The 24,228-nt window shown below is 36.7% G+C and overlaps 2 protein-coding genes across 2 annotated transcripts in view; one reads left to right on the plus strand and one right to left on the minus strand.

Moving 5' to 3' along the window:
• Window positions 1-3,942: 3,942 nt before the first annotated feature.
• memo1 (mediator of cell motility 1) lies at window positions 3,943-15,225 on the minus strand. Its single transcript, XM_084092592.1, has 9 exons — window positions 14,850-15,225; window positions 11,527-11,608; window positions 11,374-11,442; window positions 11,153-11,265; window positions 10,634-10,745; window positions 8,736-8,878; window positions 7,606-7,682; window positions 5,957-6,061; window positions 3,943-5,691 (listed from the first exon to the last, which is right to left on the minus strand). Exons 1-9 carry the CDS (start codon window positions 14,908-14,910, stop codon window positions 5,560-5,562), a joined length of 894 nt encoding a protein of 297 aa, XP_083948718.1. The 5' UTR covers window positions 14,911-15,225; the 3' UTR covers window positions 3,943-5,559.
• Window positions 15,226-16,992: 1,767 nt separating this feature from the next.
• The window catches only part of wdr27 (WD repeat domain 27), a 48,242-nt gene continuing 41,006 nt past the window's right edge, over window positions 16,993-24,228 (plus strand). The window contains exons 1-9 of the mRNA XM_084094068.1: window positions 16,993-17,193; window positions 19,151-19,324; window positions 20,122-20,266; window positions 20,424-20,548; window positions 20,976-21,089; window positions 22,324-22,375; window positions 22,485-22,555; window positions 22,646-22,772; window positions 22,895-22,997. Of these exons, the coding sequence (XP_083950194.1) occupies window positions 19,169-19,324; window positions 20,122-20,266; window positions 20,424-20,548; window positions 20,976-21,089; window positions 22,324-22,375; window positions 22,485-22,555; window positions 22,646-22,772; window positions 22,895-22,997 (893 nt within the window). The 5' untranslated portion in view covers window positions 16,993-17,193; window positions 19,151-19,168. The remainder of the gene's footprint in view (window positions 17,194-19,150; window positions 19,325-20,121; window positions 20,267-20,423; window positions 20,549-20,975; window positions 21,090-22,323; window positions 22,376-22,484; window positions 22,556-22,645; window positions 22,773-22,894; window positions 22,998-24,228) is intronic.

A 24,228-nucleotide genomic window follows, 5' to 3' on the forward strand; every position in this document is an offset into this window, starting at 1 on the left:
TGATATGTCATCTATGTTGTATTCTGAATAAAATATTGAAATTTGAAACTTCCATATCATTGCATTCTGTTTTTATTCACAATTTGTACAGTATCCCAACTTATTCTGATTTGGGGTTGTAAGTAAAAACAGTGAGTGATGTTACATAGCACAACTGACTTTGCAAGTGTACAAATGCACGTGTTACAGCATGTTTGTGTTCCTCAGCCAGTGTTTTGCAGCTCATCACGACCCCACCATGCTAAGGGGAAATGATGACAGGGTTCAGCGAGCTAACTAATTTAATTAAGCAACTTAATTTTGTTTAATGTTGACTTACAAAAACATATTTACCTGCTCTGCAAAAATGAAAATGAAGACAATAAAAATCAGACCAGATTCACCCAATTAACTTAGAACAAATTCTTAATTTTGTTTTTGAGAGCATGATGTAAGCTGGAGATCAACACTGAAGTCATTTCTGGAGGAGAAACTTGCGGTCACCACAGCTGACACCTGTGTCCAAACTAATTCTCAACAACGTTCTCCTTACCCTAATGCGTTCAGCGCGACCTGAAACGGCTCAGGAGATTTGATATGTCGACACTGCTAAACGGCAAGAACAGCTGGGCCAATTAGTGGGAACCACCGGAACCAAAAAAATATTTGAATTTGAACTCTAAACCAGTGCAAAAAGTGAAAACCACAATTATGTGAGCTGTGAAGGTACAGGTGAATGACATTGCATAACACACCAGAATCTATAGATGTTTGCCTTTAAAGCTTTTACTTCCTAATCCTGAAAAAAAAATCTTTTTTAAAGTAATCCGTAAAAATGTCTGTGTCTTTTTACAGAAAATAAAAACTGGCTGCTGTGGTTGCCATAATAATTCAGTCAAAATACAGTGAAAATGTAAACATACAGAACAACCTAAAACTTAAAAAATGGTTTAAAATGCATTTTAAACCAGTAAATCCAATAGCAATTTTCTGCTAAATTAGCAAAGCCATGTTGCTACTTAAATCTGTTTTGTATTATTATCCTGACATCCACCATAATAAAACTGGTGTGGTAAAGTGAAAGACACGTGATGAATCGTATAATCACAAATAAATCACAAAAAGCTTTTCCACCAAGCTGAGGTAAATACTAATAAATAGGTGTCATGCACACAAATGCTAAACACCATCATGGTAACACACATGACAATACAATAATTCATTTAAAAACATAAGATGTGCCATAAAACCCTAATGTACATAACTGAAAACCAAAAACTAAGAAGAAACCATAATTAATAAAATTGAACACCAAAAATGTGAAGTGTCACACAAGGACTTCTGAGAATGTATATTAAAAATATTTATTTATTTTTTGGGAACTTTTAACCAATTAATAGGTTTTTACTGTCGCATTTTTGGTCTTTTACAGTTAAATTACAATCTTTTTTTTTACAGTGTATCTTTACCCATAACTACCACCATGTTAAAGACATCTTTCATGCTAGTTTGCCAACAATTTATAGCCCCAGAAAAGCTGGGACATTTGTAAAATACAGTAAAATCATGAATCTGTGATTTGTTAATTCTCTTGAACCTTTACTTAACTGACAAAAGTACCAAAAAATATTTCCAATGTATTTTGCAAATATAAACAAATTTTGAATTTGATGGCTGCAACACACTCCAGAAAAGTTGGGACAGATGCATGAAGTGAAAAGATTACAGAATATCCAAGGTAAATTCTTTTGAAACAGTCCAATTAGCAGGTGAACTGGTAATAGGTGAGGGTATCGTGAAAGGAGAATCTTAGTCTTTGCGAGCAAAGATGGGTCATGACTCACCACTTTGTGCCAAATTACATGAGCGAATTGTCAAACAATACAAAAATCACATTTCTCAATGCAAGACTGCAAAGTATTTAGGTACTGCATCTAACATAATAAAATAAATCTCAGTCCGTGTAGGGAAAGGCAAGAAACCTCTGTTTAATGTGTGTGGCCTTTGAGCCCTCAGCATGAGAAACCATCATGCTACTGTGTTAGAAATAGCCACATGGGCTCGGGTGTACTTTGGAAAACCTTTGGGTGTACTTTGGAAAACAGTCAACTGCTGCATCAAGAATTACAATATTAATCACTGTTGCGCAAGGAGAAAGCTTTACATCAATTCTCTGCAGAGATGCTGCTGAGTTTTCTGGGTCCGAGCTCATCTCAGATGATCCAAAACACAGCAGAAATGTTTGCTGTGCTCAGATGAGTCCACATTTCAGCTTGTTTTTGGGAAAAACAGACATCAAGTCCCAAAGATGAAAAGGACCATCCAGACTTTCATCAGCGACAAAATCAAACATCTGTAATGGTATGGGGTGCATCAGTGCAAACGGCATCTGTGACTTCCATGTGTGGAGGTACCATTGATGTGGAGGCATATATTGGGATTGTACAGAAACATCAAGATTGCATCAAGATTACATCTTTTCTGGGAAGCAAGACAATGCCAGGCCTCATTCTGCACATGCTAATGGTTTCTCAGACACTCTACACCGTACAGTGGATGTGCCTGACTGGCTGCCTTAAGTCCATATCTGTCTCTTATTGAAAATGTATGACTCATCATGAAAAGGTCCATGGACTGCTGAGCAGCTGTCTTGTATCTAGCAAAATAGGGCAAATATTCCACTGGCAAAACTGAAACAAATAGTATCCTCAATTCCCAAACTGTCCCAACTTTTTTGTAATGTGCTGCAGCCATCAACATCAAAATTTGTTTATATTTACAAAATACAATTCAGTTGGTCAATGAAAACTTTGAACATATTTTCTTTGTACTTTTGTCTGTTACAGAGAATTAACAAATCACAGGCAGATTCAGATTTTCTTGAATTGTTTTAATTTCCCTTGTTTAATGGTATTAAAGAATATCTTAGCAGTCAACATCTATCTAAAGGAAGTTCTCGTCCCACAGGAATTTAGCTGCATGGCACACAAAATTAAGTTAAACTGGTCTGCCATGCAGATGCACTATACTGCGTGTGCTCTTCCCATTTAAAATAAATCCACAATAATGTGACGATCGCATGAGGGTGGCTTGCAAGGCAGGTCTGTTTTCAATATAAAAGTTAGTCTGCAAAAGCGATTACGGAAAAGGTTTTTCATGTGAGTCCACTTTTATTCATTTAAAGCTTGAAACTACCATACAAATATTAAAAACTTTTGAATCGACAATACTGTAGAAAGAGTAATAATGTAATTTATTCCTGATTGCAAAGCTGAACTTTCACCATCCTTACTCCAGTCTTCAGTGTCACATGATCCTTCAGAAATCATTCTAATATGCTGATTTGCTGCACAAGAAACATTTATTTTTATTATTATTATTATTATTATGTAAACAGCTGTGCTGCATTATATTTTGGTGGAAACTTGTGTTTTTCTTAATGGTTCTTTGATTAATAGAATGTTCCAAAGAACATATTTGAAACTAAATATCTTTCTTAATTTTATAAATGTCTTTACTTTAGATCAATTTAGTATGTCCTTGATAAATAAAAGTATACATTTCTTTAAAAAAAAATAATTCGTACCGACTCCACACTTTTGAATAGCAGTTTGTCCTTGTGTTCTGCAAGTGTCAAGAGTAGTTAAACATGGTAGCCATAGCAGATGTACTGTTCACATGCTCATAATGATTGTGAAACATGTTAAGGATTGCTTTACTGCCCACAAATCCTTACTTCAGAGTAGAATGTGGTTTAAACTCACACACCCAAGATTCTGCTAACTTTCGATTAGAAAGGAAAGACAGAGAGACTACATCTTGGGAGAGATGCACATAACTCATGTTATAATATATGGCATCTAAAATGAATCTTGTCCAGCTCTCACTTCAATAACAAACCCACAAACCGCTCGTAAACATGTCACAAACACTAAGACGAGTAAAAGAAACACCACAGCATAATAACTTTTGTCATTACACTTTATTGTTTCTTTGCAACATTAGCCATGACCCTTGTCATTTCTGGCGAGAATTCTGTAATGCTTAAATGTAACCTGAGATTCAAAAATGACTCCGCTAAGGAGCACTTTGATTCATTTTTGACATAGATTTGACAACGTGTGAACTGTTATTTTCTCCACAATAATAGTTAGAATAATAATAAACGGCACTAACATAAAAGATTTGAACAGTACAAGAACAGGTGTTGTGATGGGTGAAGCTAATGATTCTCTTCCCCTACTTTAAAAACAGTGAAAACTGATTTAATAGACAGATTAAATAAAGTACAGGTGAAGGACCCCCAAAAAAAAATCATGTTTAACACTGACCAAAGGCACATCTGTATGGTATGACATGCTTTGTCTTTTTTCTGTTTTGAGGATCCGGTTTGAGACATTCAAACCTTGGTGGGGATGTACACGAGCCTTGCGGTTTTCCTTCCGATGGTTACCCAGGAAAAATCTTGCTGCATTGTGCTCTTTGGGAGGCCTGGAGTAGACGCGTTAAAGAGGAAAGCAAGACAAAATGCCTACGCCGTTCAGAAAATTCCCTTCTGGCAGTTCCTTGTACGGGTGTGCATCACTAACTACTAGTCAGCTGTTAAACATGGCTGCTAACTTGCATGAGAAAATAAAACTGTTTAAGAATAACCCCAAAAATAGCATTTAAAAGCTTCAGGGTTGATGGGAAAGCATGGCTACTTTGAGGCAGTCTGAAACTGAACCAGCATTAAATCAAACATGTACTGCACTTCTGTAGACTTCATATACTACTAAATGTTTCCACACAGTTTGAGATTATATATCAAACACAGTAAAACTAGAAAACTAAATAATGGTAAATCACAAAGGAAAAATAAACAGAACAAAATATAAGAATCAGGAAAAAAAAGACTTTAATTTGACTACAATAAAGATTAAATGAAAGAAAAACTTTTTTTTTTTTTTTTGGTATAACCAGTACAGTGGAGGGTTAGTGGGTATTGTGTAGCCCTTTAAAAACTACAACAGGACCAATGCAATTCTCAGGGTGTACATGGGCATGTTGCAGTCTGTCAACTTCCTTTTTCAAATTATTTCTCATTAGGTGAGATATGTCATTTATCAGACTTGCAAAAAGAGTGAAATGTCGATGGTTTTATTTCTTTTACTTTATTTAAACTTTAAGTGTGTCTTGCTTTTAAATTACACAAGGGCTCGTTGGATACCTAAAGTCCTCGGGGGGGTCAAAAGCCGATTCTGCCTCATTAAGACCCCCAACAAACAACAACAACAAAACCAACCAAACATCTGACCTTGCAACACCCAAAAAAAACTGCGGCTGAACTTCAAGCTATAGCATCATCCGGGTTGCCTCACGTGGAAAACAGGGTACAGGGAAAGCTGTAGGAAGAGGAGGTTAGTATCTAACGTTACATCTGGATTCGGGGTGCGTGTGAGGATTCCCATCTGGGACAAGCTTTGCATGTCCTTCCTATAAGAAGAGGTGGGAAGGGATTGGGATAGGTGGTCGGGAACAGGACGGGTGGGAAGGGATGGGGTCTTCTAGGAGGCTCCGTGGCTCCTTGGAGAGTTCACCTCAATGAACGATGAGAGCTCCAGCAGCGTAACTCACTGAGCTGTCGGACCAGCTTCGGCACTGGCTCGACTGCGCATAGTTTAGGAAAGAGAAGTTCATGTCTATGCCGTTCTTTTTCAGTTCCGCCACGGCCTGGTGGAGTGAGGAGAATCATTGGAGAGTTAACGGTAATCTTAAAAGCTTCATGATGAAAGACTAGAAAGCTGACAAGACATTAGTTGGAGGGGGAAAAAGACATTAATAAAAGCTCTGCGACTGTTAAGTGCTAGACTAATTACCATGCTTACGGACTAGCCATTATTCACGTTATTTTGCTTCTGCTTTATTGAGTCATCAATGGTTTGCTAAATAAAATGTCCCGGGGGAAATTCATATGAATCATTCATTAGGTACTTACATTTAGAAGAACGCCGATGGGATGGCGACCACAAATAGTATTATGATATTTCTTCAAATAATTGCTAAAGGAGATGGGGTCCAATTGTTCTATAATTCCCATTCCCTAAAAAAAGAAATGAATATGGATATATTTGACTGACATCAACAAAACATTCTCATTACTGCGATTAATAATTTTTTTGCATTAGACATTTGCTGTCGTTTAATTGTACAAAACAAAATCATGATTTAAATATTCAACTTTCAAAAAGCAAGATGGATTTTCAGTAACAGTAATTAATGGATATTTCATTATTATTAGGCAGGGTAGGTAGGATTTTTCTAAAAAAAAAAAAACATTCCAAATTTGTTTAAACTGTCTTTATATACCAATACATAATTAAAATGTAAGTACTCTGAAAAAGAGAGTATAAAAATCGAGTGTCTGTAGACCTCTCACGACTGTTGTAAACACAACTAATTATTTCCATTCACTCCACCCCCTCCCTTCTGAGCTCCTTCCAAAGCCACGCCCCCAAAACACATGAACGCGCGGAAGCAGTGTTGCCAGATGTACGATAATTATCGTATTTGTACGATAATTTTGACCTCTGTACGATGTACGATCAATAATGGAAAAAATCCTATAATGTACGATAATTTCAGACCTGTGTGACACTTAAAATGATGGTCGTTGTAATCATAGGGTTTCTCATTGATCTAGCTGTGGATTCTATGTCTACCGGGGAAAGAACGTGTAGAGAGAGGGAGCGAGAGACCTTGCGTGTGTGTGCTAGTGTGCCTCACGAAGCGCATGTAAGGACCCAACCAATCAATTGTAAGAACCGGTTCGGTTCGAGGACAGGTCCGGGGTCGAGGGCGAAGCAGAGGAGGTTGTTCAAGAGTGCGGGCAACCAGGGTCCGAGGAAGTAGTTTTTGCCTTGTTTGCCTTCGCTGACTGCATATGCAGGTGCTTTGAATTTTGAATGCTCTTTCTCTGCCATAATTTTACTCTTCGTAGGTTCCGCGCCTCTCTTGGACTCCTCAAATCAAACGGGTGCGCGTGCATATGGGCAGATCTAGCAACAGGGGTGGTAGCCATGGTTGCAAGAGTGAGTGACAGTCGCCCAAACCAATCAATTGTTTCGTCCCGAATGGAAAGAATGAGCTGTGTTTATTGCAGATTTAAAGGTCTACAGTCACTCGATTTTTATACTCTCTTTTTCAGAGCACTTACATTTTAATTATGTATTGGTATATAAAGACAGTTTAAACAAATTTGAAAAAAAGTTTGTTATAAAAATCCTACCTACCCTACCTTTAAAGGAGCTCCAGATCAAATGAGATCTTTGTATAGGACATGACCCTACCGAGGCAAAAGTACTTTGCCAAGTTGGCAGGCCTTTAATGAGGTTTGGGTTGCTAAGAACATCTGTTATTTGACACACTATCATGGGTGGAAAGTATTAAAGTCAGTCTTTGAATCACCGACTTCCACGCCAAAGTAACCGTAACAATGACTCTGTAGCTTGGAGAACAATTTTCTGGAACCAGCAATACAATTAGCACGTTGTGTATCCCAAAGCAGAATGGGCCACTTGCATGTAAACCTCATATGTCAGACATTATGTGAGGTACCAGAAGGAAAGGGCATAGAAATTGGTTTACCATTTTGTCAAGGTGCTCGATAGATCTGTAGATCTCCCCTTGACTTTCATCGTAGTAGGTGTAACGGAAACGTTGACCTGCAGAATAGACGAAAAGAGTTCAAATGAATCATTTAACCAAAGGAGGCAGCAAAAAAAATCTCCATCTGGAATATTTGTACGAATTCCTACCTATGTAGAGCATTTCAAAACACTCACTTAAGTTACAAGGTTTATTTCCATTTGGATGCTGCCAAGTCTATGTAGGAAGCAGGCAGCTTGTGTTTCTGGCAAGTCCAGCACATTGACGGAGAATGAGAGTCTGTGCTCCCGAGATGAGGTGAGTGAGAAATGAAAGCATGCATATCTTCCTCAACAGATTACACACTGCTTTCGTTATCATTAATTTGAGCGACACTTGATTTAGGGCGGTTTGCTATACCAAACTAATATCATGACTTTACTCTCCACTTTTATGATTACTGGAATATATAATAAATATATATACATTTTGAAATTAATAAATCAATTATTTATATATAATAATTGGCTTTTTTTTGTAAGTTTGTGTTAAGTGCTGCTTTTCGTATTATATGCATAAATATGCACATATGTTACTGTTACATGCATGTTGCATACAACAAAATTGGTGTGTTTTTCACAAAAAATATTGGGTCACACTTTAGATTAGGATCTAATTCTCACTATTAACTACATATTAACTATGACTTTTGCCTCAAACTCCTAATTACTGCTTATTAATAGTTAGGAAGGTAGTTGTTGAGTTTAGGTATTGTGTAGAATCTGGTCATGGAGGATAAGGCATTAATGTGCTTTATAAGTACTAATAAACAGCCAATATCCTAGTAATATGCATGCTAATAACCAACTAGTAAATAGTGAGACCCTAAACTGAAGTGTTCCCAAAAATTGGTACACGCAAACGAGAACTACCAAAGTCAGTTGAATAATCAATAACAGATCCAATGCGCTGACCTGTGCCAGAACTAAATTACTAGTCGGTGCAAACCCTAGTAGATTTACAGCTGAAAAGATGTCAGCAGCACATCTCATTTCAACTAACAGGAAATTCTTCACAGATTACTGACTGTAATTTATTGATGTTTTTTCACAGTGTGAGTGGAGACAAACCCCAGTGGCAAAAGTCAGAGGAGATGATGAAGAGATTGGAGGGGTCAGCCAGGTATTTGCTTAGCAGCTTGCCATATTCCTGCTCTTTAGATTCACTCAGAGCTCCTACCAGCACAGGAACGATGCTGAATTCATCTTTATGGCTGTTTATGAGAAACAAAGCACAGCAGATAATCATTTGTCCCATTTGTCAAGTCCCAGATGGAGATTTGACATTTGCATGTTTATTAAAATTCATTTTTCATTCGGTTATTTAGCATCACTCATTAAAACAGTGGCCATGCCAAATAAATAGCTCTGCAAGGGTTTTCAGTACCACAAATTTCTAAGTTCAGAGTATATAATGTGGAAGAATTTTTTTTTTTACATATTACAGTTGCTCAGCAACTAATTGCTCTGCTTGGAAAAAAATACCCAAATGTCTAATCAAACTAATTGAGGGGATGTTAACGTTCCTATGCCCACATACTGTCATGTTTTAATGGCATAACAGAAGTGGTTGGTGGCTTCTGCATTAATAAAAAAAAAAAACGTTTTAAAAAATAACAGAACTTCCATCACTGCAAACTAATTAGGAGGCACAGCACTAGGTAAACAGATCCTGACAACATAATTAGTGGATCTGGCAGAGATGAATGAGCATTAGAGTGGAACTATGGGTCAATAATGCTGCTCATGGCTTCTGCATAGAGATGAGGTGAAACTTTGATAGATTCTTGCCAATGTAAAAACCAGGTACATTGAGGAAACCACAGAAAACTATATCAAATATCACGCATTTGCTAGAACGCAGCTAAAATGCAAAGGGTGAGACTTGTGTAGTTTTATAAAAACGATGATGATGTTAAATATGTTAATATGTCCAGTACCACTAATAGTCTTGGTTCCTTCAAAGAATCACTTACATTTTAGATTTTTATCCAGACAAAAGTTATGGTAACACTTTAGTTTAGGGTCCAATTCTCACTATGCTTATTATCATGCATATTACTAGGATATTGGCTGTTTATTAGTACTTCTAAATCACATATTAATGCCTTATTCTGCATGACCATATTCTACATCTCTTAATCATACCCAATACCTAAACTTAACAACTACCTTACTAACTATTAATAAGCAGTAATTAGGAGTTTATTGAGGCAAAAGGTTTAGTTAATAGTGAGTATTGGACCCTAATCTAAAATGTGACCCAAGTTATATACACTACTAAAAAGTGTAAAGCGTTCATGACACAAGAAATCAAATATTCTTTGATCGATTGACGTATAAGATGAGGTCTTTGTACCATTAAAGCATCCTGCAGGTTTTTTATAATTTAAAACATCATCCTCATTATAAAAAAATATATATATATTATGTAATCAAGCTCCAAAGACGATATACATTTGCATATGACTGCCTCTATAGAAAGACAACAGTGAATAGTTATAAATCATCGCATCATAGGTCCTGCCCACTGGCTGGCATTCAGTCACTTAAAATCAGCATGAAATGGAAGTTGCGATAGTCTTTTCTTGCCTATTGTTAGGTACATCTGAGTGAAACAACTTCTGGAAAAAATGTACGGCAAACAAGAAATATATATATACGAAACGAATCTGATGTATTCAAGGGATAGTTCATGTTGTTCCAAGCCTATATGACTGACTGTCTTCAGTGGAACACAAAAGAAGATATTTTGAAAAATGTTTCAACTGCTTTTATCCATATAATTAAAGTCAATAGGTTTCAAAACAACACATTGAAACACCAGTGACTTTGTGTTCCACAGAAGAAAGAAATGCATACAGGTGTCATCAGGGTGACTAAATGATGACAGAATTTTCCGTTTTGGATGAACTGTTCCTTTAACGGTCCAGATGAAGATGTTCATTTGTTCATTGTCTGGTCGTTACCTCTCCATGGCTTTAGCGGTATAAGGCAGGTGCATCTCAATGCTGTGTTCATCTTCGTCTGTCTGCAGACTCATCCTCTCAAACATGCCCGTTTTCCACAGATCAGCGTAAACTGCGTGAGAGAGAAACGGGGGGATTTAAAGCCCTTGTGTTTTCACTTATAGGCTTTCATTGACGAGTTACAAACAGAAAAGGTACTTTATGATAATTACACAAACCCTCATTAACATGAACACCAGGAAATAAAAAGATTATCCCTCATATTTCTATGTTGATGCACATTCGTCATGATTATAGTCAAAGACAACAGCTAGAAAACTATTGCGCAATAACAAATATGGTCATTTACAAGATGAAAATGTTGCAATCACTTCTGCAAAGCTCAGTTTGAGAGCAAATGAGCCAGAAGTAAAAAATAATCTGGGTGAACACCTTTCTGTGCATTCTTATTCAATCCGTATTTAATCCTCCCAAGGTTTCTGTTTTGAGACTGGGCAGGGAGGAAATGAGATTCCTTACCCTTCTGGTCGATCCTCAGGTCATACAGTGGCGTTCTGTAGACCTCGGCGGGGGAGAGGGCACAGCGAGACAGCGGCACATGGTGAGAGGGGCCGAGAATGAACACCCTCCGACTGATGAATAAGAGAGTGCTGCGGTTACCTCTCTCCCCACGGCAAACTCAACATTACGGCTACTTCCAGAGAATTTAAAGAAGCTCTGATGACAGGAGGGACACTTACGTGATTGAGGGGTCCACCTGCTTGTAGGCGTGAGCGGCACACGCGCCGCAGTAGGTGTAGCCGGCGTGCCTGCAAAAGACAGTTGTTTAGGAATACAAAAACACAACGGAACCTGAAGCAAAAAAGATGTCTGTCTGGTTCGACTCCACATACGGTGCTATTATGGCTCTAGCTGGACCCACTGTAGATTGTGCTTGAGATAACCAGCCCTCGAGTTGTGCGTTAAGCTGGGATCCTAAACGCAAAGATAGAAGAAAACCTTATTAGCAAATATGAGAGATACAGACATAATTTGACAGCTTGGATAACTCAGCAAGGATGTAGTTTGTACGGTACCATTCTCACTATGTAGAAATATTTGTATTCAATCAACAGAAGTCTCCCTTTACAATCTACAACATAAAATGTACGGGTGAAACCCACAAAATCTGTCAAGACAATGTTCTTGTAGATCTTAGCACCTTATTAGCTGGGAGAGCGCGGTGAGTGCTTTCATTGGACCACAATATTTCAAGGCATTAAGAAAATTAAGCCTATTTAGGAAAATCGTGATTTTTTTATGCATTGTATTCATGACAAATATTGTGTAGAATAAGTGATCATGTAGAAATAAAAAGAATAAATAAAAACAGCAGTATAAAAATCCGCTTGATTGTCATTAAGCATATTTTAATCCCTAATTTCCATTGGCGTAATACAAAAATAATAATAATAATAATAATCCAATTACTGCAATGCAGTAAAAAAATGTATATTATTTAATATTCATTCATCATTGTATCACCTCAGTACCACGACATGCTAAACAATTTTATAATAAAGCATTCACCTGTGGATTCCTCCTCTACTGCAATCATTCAAACAAAAATAAATCAATAGCTAAAATTGCTGTCCTGAATGTTGATTTCAGCAATATTTCAGTCTCAGACAGTGCCATTGTCCCAATTCTAATGAAATTCTTATCAGAGTCTGACAGGACAAGATAACAGTTATGAGAACCAGTGAACAGATGAACTTCAGCTGATTCTGTGAAAGGCATAGCAACAATACAACCAAATTGGTCAAATTTTAACAGTTGTTGTTAATCAAATCTCTAAACTATAATGAATCATACTATTATCACGAATGATATTCCCAAGAGCATCTGAATATTGATGAATGTGCAAATGTATTCATTTTAGTGTTAGACCGATATGGATTTTAATGGCTGATGAGGACACTAATATCTACAGTGCTGTTTTTTATATAATACAGTGTAATGATTTAGGTACATTTTAGGTAATGTAATCTGACTACTTTTTGATTACTTTCAGATTACTTTTGACCTAACTCGTTTAACATATTGAACTGAATAGGATAATATTGTACCATATTGTTATAAAAATACAAAGAGACGGAAATATATTCTTTATCATTTTATATTTTTTATCAACATAAAGTGCATTAAACATTGTCAGGTTTTATAAAATCATACAAAATGTCAAATTAAAATAATTTTAAAATAATGAAAATTACAATAAAAAGGTGTTTGAAAGACAACTGCCTTCCAAAGACATAGTAATACATGGTGTTAAATGACTTACTGAGTGATAATTCAAATAATAATTCATGTTTTCATCGGGAGTTTGATATGCAATGTTACAATGTTGAGAAAACACTCCTTAAAAGTGAAATGATTTGCCATGTCTGTGAGACTTTTTGAATGTATATAAGCGATGTGCTTTTTTTTTTGAAAAAAATTAAAACATGAAATAGAAGAATAAGGGAGAATCACTAAATTATGAATGATTTACTGCCATTATGTGAAAATGTAATCAATATTTTAGAAAAGCAACTGTAGGCTGATTGTGAGTATTTTAAAATGTAATATAATCTAACTTCAAGTACTTTTTCCAAGTACTATTTTTGAAATCTAATTATGTAACCTAGATTAAATGTAATCAGTTACTACCCAGCAGAGAGAGAGAGAGAGAGAGAGAGAGAGAGATTCATTGACAACATTGTCTGTACATTTTGAAACTGTCACCTTCCTGTTATTGGCCAATCGGGCACAGTTATGATCTAAAATCTGTAACTGGAGACATAATAATCCAAGGATGTTTATAGTTGTGTGCGCCACAGTAACCTCTGTAGTTTTAAATAAATTACATTAGATATTATTTGGTGGAAATAGACCTTCTAGAATACACATGCAAAAGACTGTTGTTGTTTTTTTACAATACAAGATCTCTAAAATATGTTGGCAGCTTGCAGAACACAGGTCATAGTGTAAAGGCCAGCAGACTGATTTCTGTACAGTATAAATATATGTAATCTAGTGTGTGTGTGTGTGTGTGTGTGTGTGTAGCACTGGGCTTTTGTCATGCATCCTTTGTTACTGCATGAGAGAGAGAGAAAAAAACACCATCGGCCATCTAAAGACTTTCATGTGCTGACTGTGCTCACTGTATTTGCTGGAATGGAACTGGGCAACTAAATGCTGACTGATATAACAATAAACAGTATTACTTGACATCAGTATTAATGAAACATAGGGTTTGATTTTCCATAAAAACATAGCTGTCATGTACAGCTGTTATATGAACTTCATCAAATAGCTTTAGCCGTTAGCAGGGTCAATCCAGCCGTCTTCTGAATTGCGGCAGTTTATCTATCTGGATTTACTGATCCGGCAAAGTAGGGCTGGGTAAAGTTAGTGTGGATGCTATATTAATCTGTGGTGTTAGTTCGTGTAGTTGGTGTGTATTAGAGGAGATTCTCTCACACACACACACACCGGCTATAGGCTAACCCGCTAACTGCTGGCCTGTTTTTGTTCTCAGCTGCTGATATACACAGAGAAGTTACACACAATAGAGACACAAAAATGCACAACAACAACAACAGGCAAATATGAGAGAAACACAAGAGTCTGGTCGATTTAAATATTGGCCCATGAATTTAAATGCAAGTGGTTTTAGTTTACTCCCTGAAAAGCAGAAATAATTATTCAAAATGATTTCTAACATATAAACTAATTCATGAAATGGCCATTTAAATGCTAAGGCAAAGTAAATGTCGCACTTTTGTTTACAGAATTAGAATAATTTGGATGCAGAATTTTATAGTATATTTTAACTAAATTAAGCTGACATGTTTCAGTTTGCATTTAAAACAAAGCCAGTTCGTTTTTTAAAAGGATGTCAGCTCAGGGGGAAAAGGTATAAATGTAAAGAAACGCGCTCTGTGGTCATTAAACAATTTTAATCTCGGCTATTTAATAATTCCCAGCTGATCGCACAGGCTGTGTCAAAAAACGTAGTGAGCTGCCTATGTAGGCAGCATTTTTGACTATCATAGGAGCGTGCTGAACGTCCCAGTTATGCTGTCTAGGTAGGCAGCTCACCAGGTTTTGAGACACCGCCAGACACACACACACATTGGTGTTAAGCAGGACACCGGACCTCAGGCCCGGGCCGCTGTCTCTCTGGCTCTACCTGAGGCCGTGTACCAGCTGCCGGCGTGGCTCGCTTCTCTGCACACCATCCGGTTCGACATCTTGGTGCCCGCGCCGCCTATCTTGGTCCAATAAAACCTCGTCGGTGGGGGGAAGAATGAACTAAAAACACTAGGAAAATATGCTAGCCCAAAAAGTATCTGCCTGTGCTGAAGCTGCGTGCCCAAAGAAGGAGTAACTTATTTTATATCTTGATATAAATGTGGTACATATGAGTGACAATACGCAAAAATATATAAAGAGGTTGATAGTCTAGCTGTGAAGAACAAAGATCCAACCAGTTCATCCGCTCGCTGCCAAGTTTGTCTATGTTATCCGGATGGGCTGGTTTGGCCCATGTCGGCTTCCGTTCCGTCAGAAAAACTGGGCGGGTAGAGTTGATTGACTGACTAAAGCAATAGACTGATTGGTCGATGGCGATTAAAGGCGTGTCCAAGGGGGATGCATATGTAGATAACGCTTTGATTATTGGATAGCTCAGTGTGTTCGGCTGAGACTCATTGGCGGAAAACCTATGTCGGCGTGGACTCGCAGACGTTTTGTTGCTAAAATCACCATTCAGCATTTGTAACGTTCAAATAGTATTAAATACATTTTGTGTTGAAGAAATGTGCTTTTGTTTTTTGTTTTTCGTGAAACGACAGAAGAGTCATAGAATATGTCATTTGTTTTATGGTTGTCAAATTGTACTAAAAAAAATGGAAAAATGTAATATCTCTTTTATATAACTTTATGAAAGACGGCGTTTGTTATTGTGAATATGATGATGAAAGTATTGACAACATGCTAAAATGTATAATTTTTTTATTCACAAATGTGGACTGTCTAAATTTATCCCATTTTATAAATGTTTTTGCAGTGAGTTTAGATTAAGATATAGAAATACAATAACCTAACCAGCCAAATTCCATGTTTTATATATTATTTTACAAAAAAAATAGCCTGTTAATCTTTGACGTTTTCTTACTATTCATGTTTTCTTTTTGCTTTCATTTATTGTTTTATAATTGTTCATTGTAACTTAATTTCAATGTGCATTGACTTGACTGACTGACTGCAGTTTACCACCAGAGGGCATTCTTGCATAGAAGATTAATTCCCTGTCTTTTTAAATTAATACTGTTTCCAACTCTACGGCTTCCAATAAGTTTGTGTTAGTTTGGGCCGTTTGTGTAAATACAAAACCAGAGGCTACAGATCTGCTGCGCTACAAATAATTCGGATGTATCCAAGAATAATCAATCAGTCAACTCGTCAGTTATTGTTCTTCATATTAGACTTTAACAACGTGAATTGTTATTATAGACATTAAAAAATATTTGGAATAAGCCAGAGACACAAAAAAATCCCACAAATCTACAGTGTCGTATCAGGAAGTTGTTGTGTTTTTTTTCACTGTACATTGACTATAATCACAAATGATTGAAAATCGCCTAAACCAACAGTACAAATCGTACAAACGTTAGCAATTGTCCCTTCTATGAGGAGGTTGATAAACTTGCAAAACAAACACTGAAACACAATAGAATATTACAAGTACCATATAGTAAATCTGAAGTTAAAATGTTTATTAAAGCATATGCAAGATCAACATGGCAGGAGTATTGGGTGGGTCATGAAAATGGGAGACATTTATATAATATACAACCAGAAGTAGATATAGGAAGGACAGAGTGTAGGAGTAGAAGAGAGGAAAGTATAATTACACGGTTAAGAATAGGACACACCGGGCTCAATTCTTCATTGAAGATAATAGGGAAACATCCAACAGGGAAATGCCAACATTGTAATCATTTAGAAACTGTAGAGCATATTTTATTTCATTGCACAAAGTACAGCCAAGAAAGAAACCAGCTTTTTCAGTCTCTTAGAATGGTCAATCAGAATAATTTTACAATGCAAGGTTTATTAGGGAAAACATCCAGTAACATTTATCAATATGTTATTAAGTTTCTGAGAGACACAGATTTAGAAAAAAGGATTTAATTTTTTTTTTTTTTTTTTTTTTTTTTTTTTTTTTTTTTTTTTTGAGTTCCAATATCTCCTGATTCACACACCAGTCCAGTCGGTGGCGGTAATGCACCGTTAAGTTGGTTTGCCAGCCGCCATAAAAAACTAAAGAAGAAGAAGAAGAATTGTCCCTTCTGGTGTGCCGTCCCGAAAAGATCCCGTTTCCAAAGCAACAAGGACGCTAAAGGCTACTGGATCACAGGCCAAAAACTGAAATGCACGAATGTTTGAACTTCTGTTACTACTTACACATGATTAAACCATATGTATGGTCACATTCGTAATACTTAACCAACAACGCAATTTACTTTCAGGTGAGTGATGAACGGAATAAACTTACTTTTGAAGCTGATGTCATTGCCACTTTCCATTAATTCAGTGTACAAAACACGGCCTATAACTCAAAAAACATAGAGCTAGTTTTCAACAGAAATGAAAAGCAGGTGTTGAGTTTTTTAAAGACTAAATTAAGCTTTCTCTCAAGGGCTAACGTTAGCTAGCCATTTTGCTATTTTACAGTTATAACTAAGTGTAACGTTATTATTCATTAAAGAAAAAAAATTCTGGACAGTAACTTGGTTAATATGACTTTGATAAATACAGTCAAAATTACAATTTGTGTAAAAAAAAATGAAATGAAATGAAGTAACGTTAAATAGAATGAAATTATTTACTTCCTGCATTCTCTATCATTGGTTCATTGATGTTACTTCTGTGTCGTCACAATTGTAAGGAATGTTTTAAAGATAAAAATATTGGGGGAAAATAATGCGGTAACTTAATAGGAGTGTAACTTACATAAAATGTGGGACACAATTGAATATTACACTTGTGTTAATTAAAGTTATAATAAAAAGTAATATACGGTAATAAAAAGTAATATTACATTTTTGTTCTAATGAATTGAATATTAAAGGTAGGGTTAACAATTTGCAATTTCGTTGTGGCTAGCAATAGCACTAGCTAGCATGCGCGTGATGTCACTGGGCCGGAGAGACTGCGGTTACGCCCACTGAGTGGCAAAAGAGCGGCGGAATTGGTTTTCAGCGTGAATGCTGCGAAAAACACACAAAGCACATCTAAATTGGGAAAGAGCTTTGCTATTGACTGTAGGCTACAACTAGATTTGACAAGAAATCTGAGGTATGTTTTTATAAACTGCTGCAATTTATAGAAAAAACTGGACTCCAGGCAGCGAAAGGTGGATTTGCAGTTATCATTTTGTGTCAATATGCTGAATTTAGGGGTAAAATCATACCCTATATATTGTATTGTTATATATTGTATCAACTCATCAATTAAATATTTACCATTATATATTCTGCATAATTGGATGTTTTAAGTTTTAGGGCTGGATGATGTGATGATATATATAACATTGATATAAGTGATCCGGATTTAGACCTAACGTTACCTATATTGTATTTATATAAAGCGTTCACAGGCAAATTTATGTATTTCCCCTGCATCGAAATCAGGCACATACAAATGTCAGGAAAACCAGATTCTTGGCTCCATGTCAATATCCATGGATCACTGGATCTTTGGTAAGTTGTAAGGAACACTATATTGAGTCCAACCTTTAGTTTAAACCGATAATCGTTTGTTTTACTCACGTTTTTGCACATTCCCCTATTAAATACATTAAAAACACATGAACGCGCAGGTCGCACACAACCAGAGCAGATTCAGCAAAGTGTCATAAGAGACGGCATATCTCTAAGTACATAACATTAAAATAATAATGAACATAAACAACTTACAGAGCTCTTACTTGTACCACCTGACTGCTGCAGATTCATTTCAGCGTTGATAGTTTGATTAATTTAATGTTATATGTTAATTTATCAAACATAGCTACTAGGTCTAAAAAAATCCACTTCTTATTTTTTCTAATCTTCTTATCCACTAATGCTTTAAAAAATCTCATGGGACACCATCAGGGGCAGATTAAGGTCTACACAGGCCCCTAGGTTCATGGTATGGTATGGCATGGTAAAAAAGGCTTTACATTGCCAAAGCACTGACAGGGCTCTGATCCAATTGTGTTGAGCATTGTCAAATTTACAGGCAACATGTTGGGTGATGTTACATTAATCCGTCATGTGCACTCAGCTGTGTGCTTGGCAATTGCCTGTTATTTTAAAATCTCCATCCAGTAACACTACTAATACTGCCATTTTACTACTAAGGCTTGTTAGATATCATCCTTCCCAGCTGAACACTTAAGAAATGTTTTCTTTTCAGACTTCTCATTGTGTGTTGTTACAGGTGACTATTGGGGACTCCATGGCTGCTGTGACCTCAGAGCAGTATTTTATTGAGAGGTTCGCTGTAACTTGCAATAATCCAGTGTCCCACCTGCAGCTGACCTGCTGCCCTTCCCACTGTGCTGTCCCATGGCAGGGCAAGAATATAAGGATTTATGAAAACAGCAACCTGGAGGTCTTTGTGCACTTATATTTATTTTCAACAAATGCCAAAATTAAACTTGGATGTTTTTGAAAGAAATCTCTTATGCTCACTAAAGGCTGCATTTAAAATCCAGTGAAAAATAATGTGCAATATTATTACAATTTAAAATAATATAGTTATAAATGTACATTATTCCTGTGATGGCAACGTTGCCATTACTCCAGTAGTCAGTGTCACATGATCCTTAAATCATTCTAATATGCTGCTTAAGAAACATTTCTTATTATTATCAATGTCGAAAACAGTTGTGCTGCTTATTTTTGTAAAAACTGTCATACTCTAAGTAATTTTTTTAATATATTTGTAAAAAAAATAAAATTAATACTTTTATACAAAAAGGATGCATTAATTTTATCAAACGTGACACAAAAGACATTTATAATGTTACAAAAGATTTAAAATAAATGCAGTTATTTTTAACTTTCTATTCATCAAGGAAACCTGAAAAATGTGTCACAATTTCCACCAAAATATTGAGCAGCAACAACGTTTTTCAACATTGATAATACGAACCATTATTAAAAATTAAGCACCAAATCAGCATATTAGAATGATTTTTGAAGGATCATGTGACACTGAAGACTGAAGTAATGGCTACTGAAAATTCAGCTTTGCCACCACAGGAATGAATTAAAAAGAATTTAAAATGTTTAAAATAAAATAAAAATAAGTTTGCTTAAATTCTAATAATATTTCACATTATTATAATAATACTGTATTTTTATAAAATATATTTAGGATTAAACTAATTTGAATGTTTCCTGTAGTCTCCCTTGGAACTTACTGGTCACCATTGCGATGTGTCTGCTATGGTGTTTGGGACAGTGAGTGATCGTCTCATTCTCTGTAGTGCTTCTAAAGATTATGTGATTGTCTGGGACATCCATCGCTGCTACAGACAAATCAAAGAAGGTAATAAGTGCCCATAGACCTATAAAAATACATTTAAAAAATCTGCTCATCTGGAGTCAAAAACATCCAGAAATAGAAATGGTGCCTCTCAAGAATGTAGCCATTGTTCTCTGTCTGTCATTTTTTTTATATTACAACCATGACATCTGTGTTCCAGGTGTAATTGCCTCAGGTAGAGTTGTTGGCACATTGCTCGGCAGGGTGGTGCATCTGTCACTATGTCCACTGAGCTGGAAAGTGGCAGCATGCTCAGGCTCCAGAGTGGTTCTATTGAATGCAAAGGTATGAAATAAGGTGCACACCATTTTTGTTCAGTGAATTGAAAACAAAAGCAGGTATGCTGAAACGGTAAAAGAGGGGAAAAAAATGCCTTTTTGACCCATCTCCAGATGAAACGCTGAACAAATTCTGCATGCAGAACATTCCGTTACTCAAGCTGTGATTGACCAGCCCATAAAGATGAGAGATAACATTAAAATACTCACATGAAACCAGCAGTAAATCAGTGTACAGAAAAATCAGAATAAGCCCCTCATCAACTTGTATATAAGACTTAAAAAAAAATGTTTTGTATAAGCTTAAAAATATATGATTGTCTTTGCTGTATGTACTAAAACACCTTTCAATGAAATTATAAAACAATAAACATATTTTCCATTAAGATAAATAAAGACACAAAACTTGAGGCCACTATATCTGTTTCCTATAGAAAGAGGAAGTGCTTGGAGTGCTGAAAGCTCATCTTGGTCCTGTGACTGCATCAGAGTTCTGTCCATGGGATGCTAATCTTCTCATCTCAATCTCAGAAGACAGAACATTCAAGGTACAGATACGATACAAACCGGAACAGCATGACTAAGCCTGTACTAATTATGGATTTTCTAAGTGTTTATTATTGTGTTTACACACACTGCCATTCAAAAGTTTGGGGTCAGAAAGATTTTTTTTAATTCATCAAAGAATTCTTAAAGAAATGTAGATATAGATATAAATATAGATGTTAAAAATAAATAACAACAAAAATGTTTTAAACATTGATAATAACAGGACATTTTTCTTGAGCTCCAAATCAACATAGACTTGCAGTAATGTCTTCTGCATTAAACATTTACAGACAGGGCTTAAATTAAGCCAGGATTAGGCCTTAGTTCACTTAGGATATTTAAGTAGCTTTTATAAACATGCCTTAGAAAAAAACATTACTGATGTGCATCTTCAGACAATGGTCCCTATCTTACACCCGGCGCAATGCAGCGGCAAGCGCGACGCAAGTGTTTTTTGCTAGTTTCAGCCTGACGCAGTTATCATTTTCATGTCCTGCGCCACGTTGTTTAAATAGCAAATGCATTTGCTCCATTTGTGCGCGTGCTGGTCTGAAAACGAGGTGTGTTCGGGCGCATTGTTGGCGCTTTGCTATTTTGAGGCAACATTACTAATGCGCTCTTTAAATAACAAAAAAAATTGGGCCATTATCCATTACCCGCCGTTGTGGCGGGTCCAGAACGCGCGTACATTCTGCTTATTACACACACGCACAGCAGCACACAAACATGCCAAATATTAAAAATAAAAGGATTGCAATGTAAAAGATTATTATTGTGTACATAAAGATATGGTGGAATGAATCCGGCTTGTCCCGTAGATGGTCTGCTTGCACACTTTTACCTTGCGCACTAGCAGAGACGCGTTCGGTCTTTCCACTATAAAATTCTGTCATGTACATAGCAAATCCGCCATGGCGTGAGCGCAACTGGCATTTAAAGGGATTGGGAGCCCAAAACACACCCACACCGACCATTTTTCCTGTCGTTAAACTAGCAAAAGTGGATTCGGACGCACTCTAACTGCACTTGCGCCTGCCCAATATATTAAGATTTGTCAGTACAAGTTGCTTTTCGTTAAAACAGCTCAAACATTTATTTTAGTCTAGGGCTAGGCTTAAGCCTTGTCTGTGAAACCGGGGGCATAACAGCTTATTGTACCCGTATATATATATATATATATATATACACTGTATATATAGTTATTTTTATATATGGCTTTCTTTTTTGTATCAGATATGGGATGTGAGGAAGGGGGATATACTCTATGAATCTGCTGTTCTATCAGGTTGGTGATATTTCTAACACCAATATTTATACAACATAAATTGAAATTCTTCACTCATTATAGCATGTAAATGTAGAGAATATGTAGTGAAGATGTTTCTGTTTCACAGCGTATCCACTGCTTAGTCTGTTCTTCATGGAGCAAAACAGTCAGTTCATCACAGGGTCTGGTGATGGACAGGTGAGTCATATACACACACACAAACACTTTCAGCCTCTTTTGTGTAATCCATATATCGCTTTATTTATGTTGGAATGTCTGTGATTCAAGCTTTGGTGCTACACTCTCCCTGTGGACCACAAATGTCGCTTGGTGACAAAACTGGACCTTTCGAAGCTTGAACAGAGGCATGAGAGAAACCTCAGGAAAATCAACCCACCTCAAAATGGAACAGATGGTCAGAAAAAACCCACAAGCCACAATTGAGACTGCGAATGACTCCTGCTTTTCATGTGCCTACCTCACTGTGGAAAACGATACATCTGCTTCAATATAAGCTTCATCTGTGTGCTTTGCTAGGAACGACTCGTAATGATGTGAGAGGAACAGTGGAGACAACAAAGCCTGTTCTGAGAATCTGGGCACAGAGACCACAGTCCAGCCATGCTAGCCTACAGCAGGGGTATGTATTTGGCCCGTTTTTGTTGTTCACCTTTATCTGGTTGTGCAGTTGTGTAATTTCAGGGGTGAGAAATTACGTAAGGCTGACATGGGAAGGTTAGACTGCACATACCACAATAAGAAGTCATTATACCCCTGTTTCTGGTTTCATGCTGTCCAATCTACAGTTACAGCTATGACAAGATGGAAGCACAGGACAGCTGGAAGGTTTGCAGGTTATGTAATACTTTTAGTCCCTGACTTCCAGGGCCGGCCCGTGGCATAGGCGACATACGTGGTTTCCTTGGGTGGTTGGTTGAAATCACTCCGGGGGGCACTGCAATACGACCGAAAGGGCACTTTATCATAAGCGATTAAGTCCAAATCCACTCAAACGAAAGCAAGAGCACCCTAATAGCACATTGGCGGAACAGATTTGGAAATCGCCTCAGTGCGTATGTGTGTTTGTGCTCAGGAGAGCATCAAAGGGTTTCTATTTACGTGTTTTTGCAGCGTTGAGCAATGAAGCCAATCACAGACATGTCAATGGCCAATCATAACACAATGGCCAATCATAGGTGTTTAAGTTAGTCAGAGTATCTAAACTCTCGTCTAGGGCGCCAATAGAGCCTGGGACGGCCCTGCTGACTTCAGAGGTGAACATAAGTGCTTTAGCATGACATGAAAATCATGTCATTATATGAAATTTTATAAACACTGTTGGAGGAATGTCTGCAGACCCCAATAGTCTTTACTGGAATAGGAAAGGTCACAAAAATTACTTTGTTTTCTAAAGCATTAATACTAACCACTTTCAACTTGGAAAAAAAAAACTATTATTATATTAATTATAATATATGATATATAATATAATATATATGCTTAGTTGTAACTGTGAATGAATTCTTCACATTGTCCCAGTGATTCTTAGAAAACAACATGTTACCTCAACAACTCTAGTTTATTAGACAGGAGAGATGACCCTTGACCCCTGCCACTCTATGATTTGCACTGCAATACGACAGGTTTGAACACTGATTTAAATCAAGTTTTCAAAGCTTTAGTGCAGTTTTCCTTTAGAGCAAGCTTGTGCAATCTCAAATCATAGAGTCTGCCACTGTAGTCTCAATTAAACATTACAGGCTTTCATATAGATGTTCTCTATTATAGAGACTTTGTGGGTTTGAATTATTACAGTAGGCCTATACAATAGAGATCTTTTTTTCTTGTCTTTTCTTTTTCTGTTGTACTCA

Source organism: Abramis brama, assembly GCF_963993115.1.
Source record: "Abramis brama genome assembly, chromosome: 19".
Taxonomy (NCBI): Eukaryota; Metazoa; Chordata; class Actinopteri; order Cypriniformes; family Leuciscidae; genus Abramis; species Abramis brama.

What these genes read in the sequence shown, in the direction of transcription:
- memo1 (XM_084092592.1), bottom strand. Translation starts at nt 14,910, where the DNA reads ATGTCGAACCGGATGGTGTGCAGAGAAGCGAGCCACGCCGGCAGCTGG. An exon ending in CAGGTGGACCCCTCAATCAC is followed by an intron (nt 11,266 to 11,373) that starts GTAAGTGTCCCT and finishes CTTATTCATCAG; the next exon opens with TCGGAGGGTGTTCATTCTCG. An exon ending in CCTGAGGATCGACCAGAAGG is followed by an intron (nt 10,746 to 11,152) that starts GTAAGGAATCTC and finishes TCTCTCACGCAG; the next exon opens with TTTACGCTGATCTGTGGAAA.